The sequence below is a fragment of the Alosa sapidissima genome, chromosome 19 (assembly GCF_018492685.1).
Source record: "Alosa sapidissima isolate fAloSap1 chromosome 19, fAloSap1.pri, whole genome shotgun sequence".
Taxonomy (NCBI): domain Eukaryota; kingdom Metazoa; phylum Chordata; class Actinopteri; order Clupeiformes; family Clupeidae; genus Alosa; species Alosa sapidissima.
In genome coordinates this window covers 2121900-2136237 of record NC_055975.1, presented here as the reverse complement: position 1 = coordinate 2136237, position 14338 = coordinate 2121900, and the positions used below count along the sequence as shown (strand labels likewise).

At 42.6% G+C, this 14338-nt stretch overlaps 1 protein-coding gene across 16 annotated transcripts in view; it reads left to right on the top strand.

The window, feature by feature from the left end:
* Positions 1 to 14338, top strand: part of LOC121693692 (ryanodine receptor 3-like) — a 202678-nt gene that overhangs the window by 83450 nt on the left and 104890 nt on the right. For 9 of the 16 annotated variants that reach the window (XM_042073291.1, XM_042073296.1, XM_042073295.1 and 6 more), the window contains 8 exons: positions 125 to 220; positions 4713 to 4831; positions 5931 to 6064; positions 6343 to 6584; positions 7495 to 7687; positions 10935 to 11151; positions 11836 to 11940; positions 12589 to 12591. In XM_042073291.1, the coding sequence (XP_041929225.1) occupies positions 125 to 220; positions 4713 to 4831; positions 5931 to 6064; positions 6343 to 6584; positions 7495 to 7687; positions 10935 to 11151; positions 11836 to 11940; positions 12589 to 12591 (1109 nt within the window). The remainder of the gene's footprint in view (positions 1 to 124; positions 221 to 4712; positions 4832 to 5930; positions 6065 to 6342; positions 6585 to 7494; positions 7688 to 10934; positions 11152 to 11835; positions 11941 to 12588; positions 12592 to 14338) is intronic. The other 7 variants (XM_042073304.1, XM_042073303.1, XM_042073292.1 and 4 more) reach the window with 1 other exon arrangement.

Genomic DNA, 14338 nt, shown 5'->3' with positions numbered 1-14338 from the left:
TGGGGGAGTAAATGAATTGTCAGAGCTCCATCTAAGCTCGTTCGTCCAGCCTATTCTCTACCTAACCATCTGACCCCTCTCCTTTCTTCTGTTTCTCTTTGCTTTTCTGATTTTTATATTTTAGCTGCACTGATCCGGGGAAATAGAAATAACTGCACCCAATTCTCACACAATCTGGACTGGCTGGTCAGCAAATTGGAGAGGTTGGAGTCATCATCAGGTATGCTATAATTTGCCTCTTTTACAAAACAAAAATGGTCAAACTTGCTATTACATTGGCTCAGTAAAACTGTTACCATAAGTCATCGTTTCCCAACCTTGGGGTCGCCTGAAATTCAAATGGGGTCACCTAAGATACTGGGTATCTTACAATTGACCAGTACATTGAAATATACATACATTAAATAAAAAATATGATATCTAAGTTAAGTAACTAATCAGATGATTCATTACAATCTAGCTATGTAAACTTAGACATCCCACATGAGATGTTTGATTGAGGTAATCATGCTTGATCAATGTTCCAATCAAAGTAGTAAAACAACAAGGCGTGCAAACGATAGCCAAGCGACCAAACAAACAAAGAACTTTTGTTGAAAATCAAAGTACCAGTCTCGACTGGGTGTTACAACGGAAATGTTGTGAATGATCGGGGTCACCAAAGTCTTGTGACATCTTGTGTCACTTGCCAGAAAAGGTTTTGAACCCCTGCCTTAAGTACTGTGTAGTCTGATATATTAATTTTCCAAAGCTAACAATATATTGATGTAGTGCAGAACCATGGTTAGACTTAAAACACAGAATGTAACTATGTAAGCGTTTCTTTGACATTTAAAAGAGGTCATACTATAACTAAGTGTAATACAGACATGAACTGAACAATTTTAGTTAGCTAGTTAGAGATTATCCTGTCATCAGTGCACCAAAATTTACCAGACTTGAATTATACCGTATTATTACCGGTAATTCCCTGTGTATTAGCAACATAGTGTATAAATCGCAGAACAGTGTTTCATGCAAGTTAAAAAAAAGCAAAAACATATTAATACCATATTAACTGTCCCTGTGTGTTAACCTCATACCTGAAGAAATTTTGCAAAATCAATAAACCACGGCTAATAGTTTGGAAATTACAGCATGTAAACCATACATGTCAAAGTCAAGGCCCGATCCGGCCCGCGAATGAATTATCTACGGCCCCCGGGATAATATTTGATTAGTATTAGAACCGGCCCGCAGGCCACCGCTTCATTATTCATCAGTATTCAGTCAGGGCAGATGTCAACTTTCAGCTACCCCCCTCCCCAGTGTTGTGCCTCAACGCATTCATTGAACGAAAGTTCATGAACTCGTTCATATTTTGAGCGAACGTGAACTGAACGTACTGTATTACTACTGCCGGATGAAGGTTACTGTTAACTCTTTCATTCTGGTGTCTGTGAACGGCACGCTCTTTCAGTTTAACTTCGTTGAATAGGGTGCCAGATTTCTACAGAGCCTTCCACGCGAAAACCCGGCTAAAACACACCGTGAAAAGGCCTTAATATGGCAGCATGCAGGTCACCATTTGTCAAACTATGGGCCGCGGTCCGCAATGTGGACAGTGGTTTGCAGACTGAAATTATTCCCGGGCCATCGTCTGATAATTTACTGCGCAATTGATCAAGGAGCCGGCGGACAGAAAAAGAAAACAAACATTTCTGCAATTAGTAGGAAATACTTGTTTGGTGTCATCAAACATAGAGGCATAGAATTAAGTCGTGGTATGAGCGTTTATTCAATGCATGCGTGTGCACGTTGGTAGCAAAGCTAAGCTTCAACCTATTGGAAGGCTATTTAATTATGAAACAACATTTAATAGAACGACGTGGATTTATGCAACTTCCATAAAAAACAGAGCACAGACTATATAAAACACTGTTTGGCATTAAGTATTAAAGTCAGCCAAAAGTGATAATGTATAGAACGCCGGTCATTATGGGGAAAATAAGTCCCGACAGGGCGAACCGGACCCCAACGCGCCAGCGGAGGGGTCTTGTTTCGCCCTGAAGGGACTTATTTCCCCATAATGACCGGCGTTCTATACATTATCCCGCTTATTATACGGCTACTTGCCAAAACAATAAACTCCATGATATGTCTCTTTACACTTATTTGTTACCGTTTCGTCGTGGCTTTTGCTGAGAAACAAATAGTTCGCAACACACGCTGAACTTGAATCAAACATTTTTTAGAACAGAGCTGATCAACCGTCTGCTTTCACTTTTGAATGAAATTCCAAGCGCAAACTCCGTTGCCATTGACAGCGGTCATTCTTGTTTTCAGAGGTCCTTTCCCAAGAAATAATGACCGCTAGAACTTTCGGAAATCCCATTCAAGTCAATGGAGCATTCTACTTGCATTGTGAAGAGCCGTATAATAAAGATAGTTAAAGATCTCCAGATCAGTGATTTACGCATGATCTGTTACCATTCACAAAAGCTGGTATTGTGTTTCCTGAATCCTTACATTCAGTTACATTAAATGTAGTTAAATAACATATAAATATTCTATCAGTGTATGATGCTTGCATGAGGGAAACATCCCAAAACAACGGCACCCATATAACTGCTGTTGTTTTGAGAAGTATTTCTCATGCAAGCATCATGAAACAATGCAAAAACAATGAAACTATTGTAGGCCTTATTATATTTTACATTAGTAAAGCAGTAGCCTACGCTGATGTGCATGTTTTCACAAACTTTTGTGAACAATCTTATCATTTTAAACATTGACTGTTTTGAAGTGCATGTATAGCAATATAGTATAAAAATAATAATAATTATAATATCATTATGATAATTTGATGGGGGGTGGGATGTAGGTGGGCCCTATGACCCCAAAGTATGCCTTGACTGGGCCTCAGGTCAAAGAAGTTTGAGAAAGGCTGATGTAGATGACAAAGCAGCAGGGAGGCATCGTATGATCATTTAAACAAGTTTTATTTAAAAAATAAAAAAAATCGTACATTTCTGTGCAAACTTTGCCTGCACTTCAGTCACAGTCATTATTCATTTAATCATTAAATAAAATACAGTACACGTCTTGATTCAATAGGTTACGTGCAGTCATTTTAATGTTTTAAAGGGGTGGATCAGGATTTTGGACATAGGACCTCATTTCCAAGTAAGCAAGTGTGATATTTATCAGTGGAGACCGTTTTCAACACGTTTCATCCAGTCGTTCTAATTGCAGAGTTCGCAGGTGCTAGGCTAGCGCAAGTCAACGGTATGTGCTAGCCTGCCACTAAAAACAGTCTTACCTACTCCAAAGGACACTCGAGGCAAATTCCAGACAATCGATGTAAATGTCTGTGTTGATAGAATAGTGTAAGAAATACAACTACCCTCGCATCGCGTTGCAATAGTTATACTTTGTTCCTTGAAGTTGGTAGTAGTCATTTTGCATCTCAGCGGCGGACTGATATTACCAAGGCTACTACTAGGTATCCCCATTGGAGTGCGCTTTACTGTTTACTTTTTGGCGCAGTACTACTAACTGGAGCAAGTATAATTCCACCGCTGCTAAGACACTAGTTCCTCAAAATGTAATGCGATCGTTGAAATGCAAGGATAGAATAATGTTAGAAATAAAACTATCAATACAGACATTTACATCGATAGTCTGGCGTTATAATTTATTTGCCTTGGGTGTACTTTGGAGTGGGTAAGACTGTTTTTAGTGGCAGGCTAGCACATACCGTTGACTTGCGCTAGCCTAGCACCTGCGAACTCTGCAATTAGAAGGACTGGATGAAACGTGTTGAAAACGGTCTCCACTGATAAATATCACACTTGCTTACTTGGAAATGAGGTCCTATGTCCAAAATCCTGAACCACCCCTTTAATAAACATTGAACCAGTCCGGCCCTCTGCTTGTAGCAAATTTGTTTGGCCCTCTTTGACGTTGACATCCCTGCTCTAGGGAAACCTTAAGAAGATGTTTTGTGCAAATGGTGTTTTGTGGCTCCTGGCATTCCCATTCAACCTCCAGAAGGTCGTAAATTCAATCCCAGGAGCTGCCAACATTGTGCTCCAAAACAAGACACTTGCTCTAGGAGAACTGCCCCCATTGTCCATTTACTATCGCTCCTGATAAGAGCAACAGCTAAATGAATGTAAAATAATAATTCATGTAATAACACAAGTAGTGGCAGTGTAGACACAGCTATGACATGTTTTCTTTGTGATTCTTTAAAAAAGTGCATTAAGGTCAACTCTTTTTTTTTGCGTGTGCATAAAGAGGGAGGAATCATGTCTTCAGCTTGTCTGTAGATAAACAGTACTTCTGACAGCACTTGGAAGGCTACCCAATCCAGTCTGATACTGTGTGTGTACAAGGACCATGGGAAATGCAATCCCACTTCACCACATCAACATTTTCATTTATTTATTTTTACTCCTTTTTGCATTCATTTCCACCTTTAAACCACGTGCTTAAAAACACACAAATCAACCTCTGGCAACAGTGCAAAAAACTTCCTGTTGACTGGTGACTCTGCTTGTTGTCCTTTTGAGTCCCTACCTGTACTGGAGCACCTGTGGTATTGTGGTCTCTTTCTCTTGCCCTCTTTCTTTTGGTCTCTCTTTCGCTCTCAATCTTTCTCTCTCTCTCTCTCCTCATTGTCTTCCTCGTCTTCTCTCTGTCTCATAATTGATGATTTCCTGCTCCAGGCATTCTGGAGGTCCTGCACTGCATCCTAATCGAGAGCCCTGAGGCGCTCAACATCATCCAGAGGGGACACATCAAGTCCATCATCTCTCTGCTCTACAAACACGGACGCAACCACAAGGTGACACGAGCGCTTCCGCCACCCCACTGGACAGTCCCCAACCTCACACACACAAAGGCACACACTCACATATCACACACACACACACACACACACACGGAAGTCTTCCGCTCTAATGCACTGAATGAGAAACAGAGATAGAGATAAAAGAGAGAAAACAGATAGATGGAGATGGAGGTGGAGAGAAAAGGAAAATGCCAGGGTGTTGGGCAGTCCCAGTCCCAGGTGCAGGCTGTGCAGAGGGGATGAGGTGAATGGGAAAGCAGAGCAGGTGCTAAGAGATGGATGCTAATGAGCTAGCCTTGAGAGCAGTGGGGAATGACAATACTTTGAGCAGTCTAAGAGAGCACTGATGTAGGTCACAGGTGTGACCTTGAGAAGGGATGCTGCATGGATATGCACATGGTTGCCGTGTCTAAGTGCACAAACAACAGCATGACATTGCAGGGTTTGGGTGCAGTGGTTCTCCATGTTGATTGTGTGATACAGTATAACTGTTTATTTTGCCCAAAGCTTGACTTCTTACTAACACTGCTGGTGGTAAAAAGAGTGGGTTGTAGATGATGCAGGCTTCCTGACAGTCAGCAAGCCGTCGACTATAAATGCTTTGATGTATGACGTATCAATTTATTTGTGTTGAGTGGAAATCTACACCAGCTCTGACATCTCCCCGATATAAATCAATGGGCCATATAGCCACCGTTTGGCCAGGGTGCTTATGAATTGGCCCATAATAAAGTGTCCAGCTTTGGCCAGCTGCCGCTGGCTGAAGCCCCTTAGCAATTTAATGCCCTTGCTTTGCAAAAAAATAAAAGCGAGGAGATGGTCTCTCATGTATCAAAAAGATATTAGCAGCCGTGCTCCTCATCTCATGATGAGCTCCTGCTAGCAATTATGCACCCATTAACAGCCAGGCAAGACGTGACAGAACCTCCATTATCATCCTGCAGTGAGATCTGTGATGAGTTTAAGGTTTATTGGCTGGGTACCGGGAGAAAATGGAGGTGTTTTCCTGATTTGTGTGTATGTGTGTGTGTGTGTGTGTGTGTGTGTGTATGTATGTATGCATGTATGTGTGTGTTTACACATTATTCTGTAGATCCTGGATGTGTTGTGCTCGTTGTGCGTCTGCAATGGTGTAGCAGTGAGAGCCAATCAGAATCTCATCTGCGATCACTTGCTCCCCAGAAGAGATCTGTTACTCCAGACACGATTGGTCAATGATGTCCACAGGTAAACTGAACGTCATATGTTTTCTGTAAAATGCCAACATAGGATATACTAAAGAGAATGTTCTGTGAAATGCCAACATATACTAAAGAGAACGTTCTGTGATTGGAAGTCAACTTTAAAATGGTTGAATACCAACAGTATTGCACTCAAATCATCATCACCATCAATTATCAATTTTGAATACATATTGTACATTTAGATCATACATATTTCCATGGCATTCTCCATGGAGTGCTCTAGCTAGTGTTGGAAATGACTGTGCCATTTCCCTGTGGCAGCATGAGGCCTAACATCTTCCTTGGCGTGAGAGAGGGCTCTGCACAGTACAAGAAGTGGTACTTTGAGCTGATGATCGACCAGGTGGACCACTTTGTCACCAGCGAGCCATCTCACCTGAGAGTGGGCTGGGCCAACACTAAAGGCTACGCCCCTTACCCTGGAGGAGGGGAGGGCTGGGGGGGCAACGGTGTTGGAGATGACCTCTACTCCTATGGCTTCGACGGGCTGCATCTGTGGTCAGGTGGGTCTTGGGCTTGTTGCAGCCTTACACTCTATATCCATAATGGGTATTAGGTGAAGTTAAATAAGTCACCTTCAGACAGAGACTATCAGCATTGTAGCAACCATGGAACATTAATAAAATCATCAGCTTCTAACTATTACAGGTGAAACCCAAAATGTTGTGCGGCAAATTAAACTCTTAATCTGAAATGTTGGTGACAAAAAGTGACAAATGGTGGATGACGCAATAGCAAAACACAATAGCTCTGAATGCAGCTCCATGGTAGCTGTGCAATCGTTGCAAATGCAATATGAGAAAGGGTGTATGGAAAATGCTTTCATCCATAGTGTCCTGCTGGAGTTATTGTAAATGGAATGTGTTTAGGTACTGTAGCTCTCATTGAGCGCTTTTTATTTTTCATATTGCTCTTCCTGTCGGAAAATAAGGGTTGGTGCCAGGGAAGATGTATTGTACCTCAAATGGCTGTGGAAAGAATCTCATTTGTCATTCTTCACTTTAGACTATACTTTTGGGTCTTATTATAGAGCAGTTGCACCATAGAGTCCTGTGAATATTTGAAAATGTAGCTTTGCAGACCTGAGGCTCAAACTGAGGAACAGGCCGTCTTTCTTCAGCACTGCTGAGCACAAGGCTTGTGTGTATGTGTGCGTGTGTGTGTGCCTGTGTGCTTGTGTATATCTTTGTTTGTGTGCTCTTTGTGTGTGTGTGTGTGTGTGTGTGTGTGTGTGTGTGTGTGTGTGTGTGTGTGTGTGTTTGTGCTGTGTGCTTGTGTGTACTGTATGTTTGTCTGTGTACTGTATCTGTGTGTTTGTGTGTGTGTTTGTGTATCTATGTGTGCTTTTATGTTTGTGTACTCATGTGTATATGTTTGTGTGTGTGTGTCTGCTCCCCCACACACACACCTTAGGTCGTATCCCGCGGGCTGTGGCCTCAGTGAACCAGCACATGCTGACCTCGGATGACGTGGTGAGCTGCTGCATGGACCTGGGCGCCCCCAGTATCTCCTTCCGCATTAATGGCCAGCCCGTGCAGGGCATGTTTGAGAACTTCAACGTGGACGGACTCTTCTTCCCTGTAGTTAGCTTCTCCGCCGGAGTCAAGTGAGTCTGCTCAATCAACTCAGCTGCATGTGTAAGGTAGTAAGTCATAACATAACTACAGTAGGGAAGCCTGTTGAACCTGTATGTGGAAGGGTTAAACAAAGCAAAGCTTGTTTTTTCTATTAGCAAGCTTAATGCAGAAAAGCAATTCAAAGTGCTTGACATGCAAACATTCAGAATTCAGTTATGTGTATTTTTTATCTTTTATATAACAGACAGTTCAAATTAATTGTTCTAATCACACACACACACACACACACACACACACACACTCACACTCACACTCACATACACATACACACGCACACACACACACACACACACACACACACACACACACACACAGTACAACTTTTAAAGCAACACCAAAGAGTTTTTTGTACCTTAAAATATTGTTTCCAAAATCGTTTCAGTCGTTCATCAACTCGTAACAGGGTAAACGGCACTTCTGCATTCTCTTCGCGACCCTCTATCAGCTATAACCGCACTATGCAAGTTTGCCAGATCGGGTAGCGGATCTGTAGTTCGATGGAATGAGACAAAATAAACTACAAATTTGACTTGCTTCTGATGTCGCAATACATCATACTTTCATAAAATCATACAACCTACTCCACATTGTCTGTAGACCTCGTTATTTCCAAAGCCAGTGCTGGATAAACAAATAGTGTGCGTGCGACAGGAAAAGTGCTTTGGTGTTGCTTTAATAACATGAAAGTTCATATGGACTTTCCCTTAAATCCTCTCAACACATAAGTAGGACTGTATGCATATATTAATATTTATGTGTCATCTTGCACACACACGTCAACTCTTCAAATGTCATCCTTCAGTCTTTTTCTCTCTCTCTTTCTCTCTCTCTCTCTCTCTCTCACACACACACACACACACACACACACACACACACACACAAACACACACACACACACACACACACACACACACACACTCACACACACACACACATTTGGGGTTGCATAAGAATGGAGAAATACCTGTTTAGAAACAAAATATACATGTTTTATAAAAAAAAAAAATCAATAAATATAAGAAAGATGCTGTTGTTCATCACACACAACCACAAGGACATTTGTAATTCCAAAACTGCACTAGTACTAAATGAAACTCAAGAAGTGCGAACTTGAGTATTCTGTGCAACTAAACCCCAAACACACACACACATGCATGCACACAAGTGCACACAAACACATACACACAAACACACACACACACACAGACAACCACCCACACATAGACAACCATCCACGCAATCAATCCCTGTATCGCCACTTTCAAATCCTCATAGAATTGCTTCTGATCCCTGAGCACCTTTTCTGTCCATGTGAATGTTATGCCATCCTGATAGACTTGATTCTAGGCACACAAGTATGGTGTTGCCATGGTTACTTCAAACAAAGATTGAAGATTGGCAGGTCTTCCTGAGTAGAGAGGATTTTCAGGCTCCAGTGAGTTTGTTGTTGTGTGATAGCCAGGCCAGGCTGTATTTCCTCATAGCTGTTCACCGCTGCTGTTTGTGTGGGCCTGAGCATCAACATCTAGCTGTTCCCTTCACCACTGCTCTATCTAGGTTGATATTATTTGGCTAGAATAGGATGAGAGAAAGATAAATAGATTGACTGAGAGATGGACAGAGCGATAACACCGATAGGTTGCTGGACAGACAGACAGACATAGACTAACAGATACACAGACATAGACCAAAAGACAGGTCAGAACCAGGAAAGCAGACAAGTGCTATCTGTCAGGCAACAGAAGAGAAAAACTACTCTCTCATGTCTGCATCATTCTGCTTCTTGATATGTTATGCATAGTTTTGCACATTCAGATACAGATCTATAAGTATACATGAAACAGAATCAATACTTCATGTATTTCATTAGTACCTACCTACTGTCACACTGGCTGCCTGCCACATTAGATCTGGCAATGTTTTATTTAGCAGGTGTTTCTGTATCCTTTCATTGGCCAACTCAAATGCATCAGGTGAGTGTGGGTAGGTCACACGGATAATGAATGCCCTCGGTGGGCACCTGAGGGGGGGGGGGGGGGCACAGGACGTGTGGGCACGGTGGTGGGCATGAGCAGTGTCTGGTGGGGAGGCATTAGCTGAGCTGGTGAAGGTGGAGGCGGCGCAGGTTAGGGCTGGCAGCGCTTGGGCGGTGCTTAATAATTGATCAGGGTCCTTTGAATGGGCCTGATGTGCGTCATCACTACTACTTGAGCTGCTATTTCAGGCCAGGCCCGCGAGGAGCGGTGGGAGCTCACTGAGCTGAAACGCAGCCACGCAACGGCAACTGTGTGTGTGTTTGTGAAAGGGCTTGTGTGTGTGTGTGTGTGTGTGTGTGTGTGTGTGTGTGTGTGTGTGTGTGTGTTTGAGAGAAGGTTTGTGTGCTTTTCTATGTGTGTTTGTGTGTGTGTATGTGTGTGTTTGTGCCCTGGAGATCAGACTGCTGGATCAAACTCCCAGCAGACCCCCCCCCCCCCCCACACAAACACACACACACACACACACACAGTGGAGGGCAGCAGAGGACAGGCACACCCTGAGAGCAGATACGTGCGTGCATGCACACACACACACAGACACACACAGACACACACAGACACAGACACACACACACACACACACACACACAAAACCTACACCCATAGCCCCAGACAGAACTTATCACATCACTGTGAAAGGACAGTTTCGCCACATGAATTGCCCTTTGAAACCAAGCCGCTGTCTTTTCCGTTCCAGATAATCAGATGACAAATTCCTAATTTACAGGCTTATTTCTAGCCTCTCCTTTCCATCTTATCCGTCCAAAAGCCTCAACATTATTGCTCCAGTGTAAATATAGTCTTTTCTCTTATATATTTGGATATAACCATATTTCCATAAGTCTTAGTCCTAGATAGTGTTTCCGTCTCATTTTCTATTCCATGGGTTTTAATTAATGCCTGATGATTAGTGTCCACTCTAGAGTTTTTCCTCCTGTGTTAGGATGTACATAACTCTGTTTTCCTGTATACTTTCTTTCCCTTTTGTACTTTCTCCTGTATGTTTGTTTTTAACTGTATTCACTTTAGTCTCAGATAAGCACTGCTGGTCAGAATGACCTCCTCTTCTATCGAGCATCCCTCTCTCTCTCTTTCTCTCTCTTTCTCTTTCTCTCTCTTTTATCCACGGAGGACAGTGTGACCCGGTGCTCTCTCTTTCTCTCTCGTTCTGGCTCCACAGGGTGCGCTTTCTGCTGGGCGGTCGCCATGGTGACTTTAAGTTTCTGCCGCCGTCGGGCTACGCGCCGTGCTATGAGGCGCTGCTGCCCCGTGAAAAGATGCGTGTGGAGCCGGTCAAGGAGTACAAGAGGGACGCCGAGGGCGTCCGAGACCTGCTGGGAACCACGCAGTTCCTCTCACAGGCATCCTTCATCCCCACGCCCGTGGACACCAGCCAGGTGGACAGAGATGCCATCACACACACACACACACACACACACACACACACACACACACACACACACACACACACACACAGACACACACACACACACGCACGCACACACAAACACACACACACGCACGCGCACGCGCAAATATATATAAATATACAAATACCCATTTACACAGTCAATTACAATATAACATGCACAGAAATGCACACAAATGTACATGTGTTTAACTATACAGTACAACAACTGCATATATACACAAGCTCACAGCGCAAGTAAATAAATGCATAATAACATGACCATAAGAATACACACACATTGGACACATTTGGACAAGGCAGTTGTGGCCAGTGTGTGAGTTTGAGTCTGAGTTTAATACTTGTTAGGAGATAATATTTTCCATGAAAACAAGTACTAGAAATTTGTCGGGATGGAGATGCGGCACTGAATTGGAACGATGAGGCGGCGGCCTTGCAATTCGCTATGCAGGAAAAAGCCTGGATGCAGATAAAAGCAAACATTCAGAAACACATTACAGACGTCAGGCTAGCAAAAAAACACATTTATAGACACTGAAAACAGTTTGAGGATAAGGATTAAAGTGTGAAAGCGAGAGAGAATGAGAAACAGAGAGAAATCCAGTGGAACATGTAGAATTCAATCCCTCTCCTCTCTTGTCACCCATCTCAGATCGTCATGCCTCCCCACCTTGAGAAGGTGCGAGACAAACTCGCTGAGAATATCCACGAACTCTGGGCCATGAACAAGATCGAGCTCGGCTGGTCTTACGGCAAGGTACGTCATCCAGCTTCCTATATGATCCATGTAGTGTCATACTGTACAGTAGATCCTGCCAAGGTTTGGTGCCAGTCTATGCCAGGTCTGGTGCCAGTGTGTGTGTGCTAGGTCTGGTACTAATCTGTGCCAGGTCTGTGCCCATAGTGCCATCAGCCACTATCTGGGTTAATGCACTCACTGACACAAGGCAATTCATAACCACTTAAACAAGTCCTTGCACTACAGAAAAGTATTAGTCAACCCCTATACATACTGATATCACAAATCTAAAAGAAACTTCATACATAAACTACATTACTTGCTATTACACTGATCTTTAATAACTTTAATGACATCATGTTCAGTACTTGTTTGCAAACACAAAGCCTTAAAGTACATGTATATTCATCTCTTATTTTTGCAAGCATATTGTCTTAATTTTTCCCTAATGTGTTGATGTGGATTAATGGTAGCCATCCCATAAGTTATCCATGCATTTTTAGTTATTAATATACCCTGAAAATTCACTAGAGACTAAAAGTTTACATTGTTAACATGAACCACAAAATTATTTTAGCTGAGACTCTTTACCGTGAGATCCAAAGCCAGCCTGTGCATCATTTTGCTTTCTCTTTCATAATTTGCTGTTCAACTTACTAAAAACAGCGGGTAAGTCAACCAACCCCCATCCTGTGTCACTGTGTTTAACCATCCGAGTCCTTTGTGTGTTCTAGAACCTCCATTTAAGCTGCCATTCTCTCTCTTTGTACACTAGGCCGTAGGCTCCATGTCCACCACGTCCAAGCCAATCACTTACTGTGCCTCACACACGTCCTGTCTTACGTAGAGATGACTGGGAGCATTGAGACTGCCCAGCCATTTAAACACAACTTCACTGTCAGTGGCCATGCCTACCCATGTGGAGGAAGTCTGTCAAATTCATTTGTGTTTGTTTCTATATAAATGTGACAACAGTGGCTTAACACATTGGTTATTATGTTCCCTCTCATGTAACAAAATAAAATAAAAAAAAATATCATATTTTATCTCTTGCATGTCGGGCGATTTTGCCATTAAGACCGTTGCCACAGATTTATCATTCAAATACTCATGTCAGTTGTGATTCCTAAATGTTCTGTCAGACCTTTTCCATATGGGTACTGATCTGCTCAACTTGAATCTGTACAGTATACAGCAGTAAAATGCAGCATTCAACTGAGCAGCATTATGTGAAGGGTTTCTAAAGTAGCAGTGTTTTTACTAGTGTAAGATGGGGGTTTATTGTGTTGCTCTGTGCTCATATCCATCTACTGTAAGTGCGGGTTTGATTATGCTCACTGCTGTACAGTACATTGTATTAAGAGTGGCATGGACACTGACTGACCTTTCCTCACATTGTGAACAAATGGCTTCCTTGGCTCTGTGTTCCTTCACTGTAACAGGGTATTAAAATGAGAAACAAGAGGCAAGGGTACTTTTGAGTATATCACAATGGCCAGATCGATGAGTGTGTGTGTGTGTGTGTGTGTGTGTGTGTGTGTTTGTGTGTGTGTGTGTGCGCGCACGTGCCTGTGTGTGTGTGTGTGTGTGTGTGCCTGCGTGTGCATACTGTATGTGTATGTGTGTATGTGTGTGTGTGTGTGTGTGTGTGTGTGTGTGTGTGTGTGTGTGTATGTGTGTGCATGTGTGTGCGTGTGTATGTGTGTACGTGTGTGTGTTTGTTCCATCTTCCTGCTCTTTCCTCTCTGTTCTCTCATCTACAGTACTGTATATATCTGACTTCCTCTTTTTTGCCCCCTGTTTCTTTATTTTCTTCCAGAGCAAAAAAAGGTAGATTGGAGAAAAAGCCATTGGAGAGCTTTATTGTCCCTGTCCTACCTACCCAATGCGACAGAGAGAGAGAGAGAGAGCGAGAGAAGCCTAGCTTATGTCTTGTCTAATGTTTTAGTAGAGTGGTCATATTTAAAGCGTTGGCAACCAGCACTGACGGGTTGGGGTTTGCATGCTCATTTATTATAAAGAGCCACTTTAACAACCCCAGCTGTTATGGGTCCCATTTAGATCTGCGTTTAACGAGACCTCGTTAGCACATGGGTCACATTGCCTGCCGCCTGTCCTGACTTTGATGGAATCCGGCCCGGCAAAATGGTGAGATTTTGGCAAGAGGTACCCTCACGTTTGGAGAGAGAAACCTGCAGTCCAGCTGTTTCCTTTTATTTGTGTGGGCCAAGAGGTTTTGAGATGGAAAGAGGTGAAGTCAAGATCTGTCCTATACTGTACACAAATTTATATAGTAGTATTTTCTAAATACAGCATAGTTATTTACTAATATTGATTACACACTATTAGAGTATGCATAGTGAGTATGTGTTTGTATCATTATCATATCACATATTGTTAATTATTTACTTTGCAT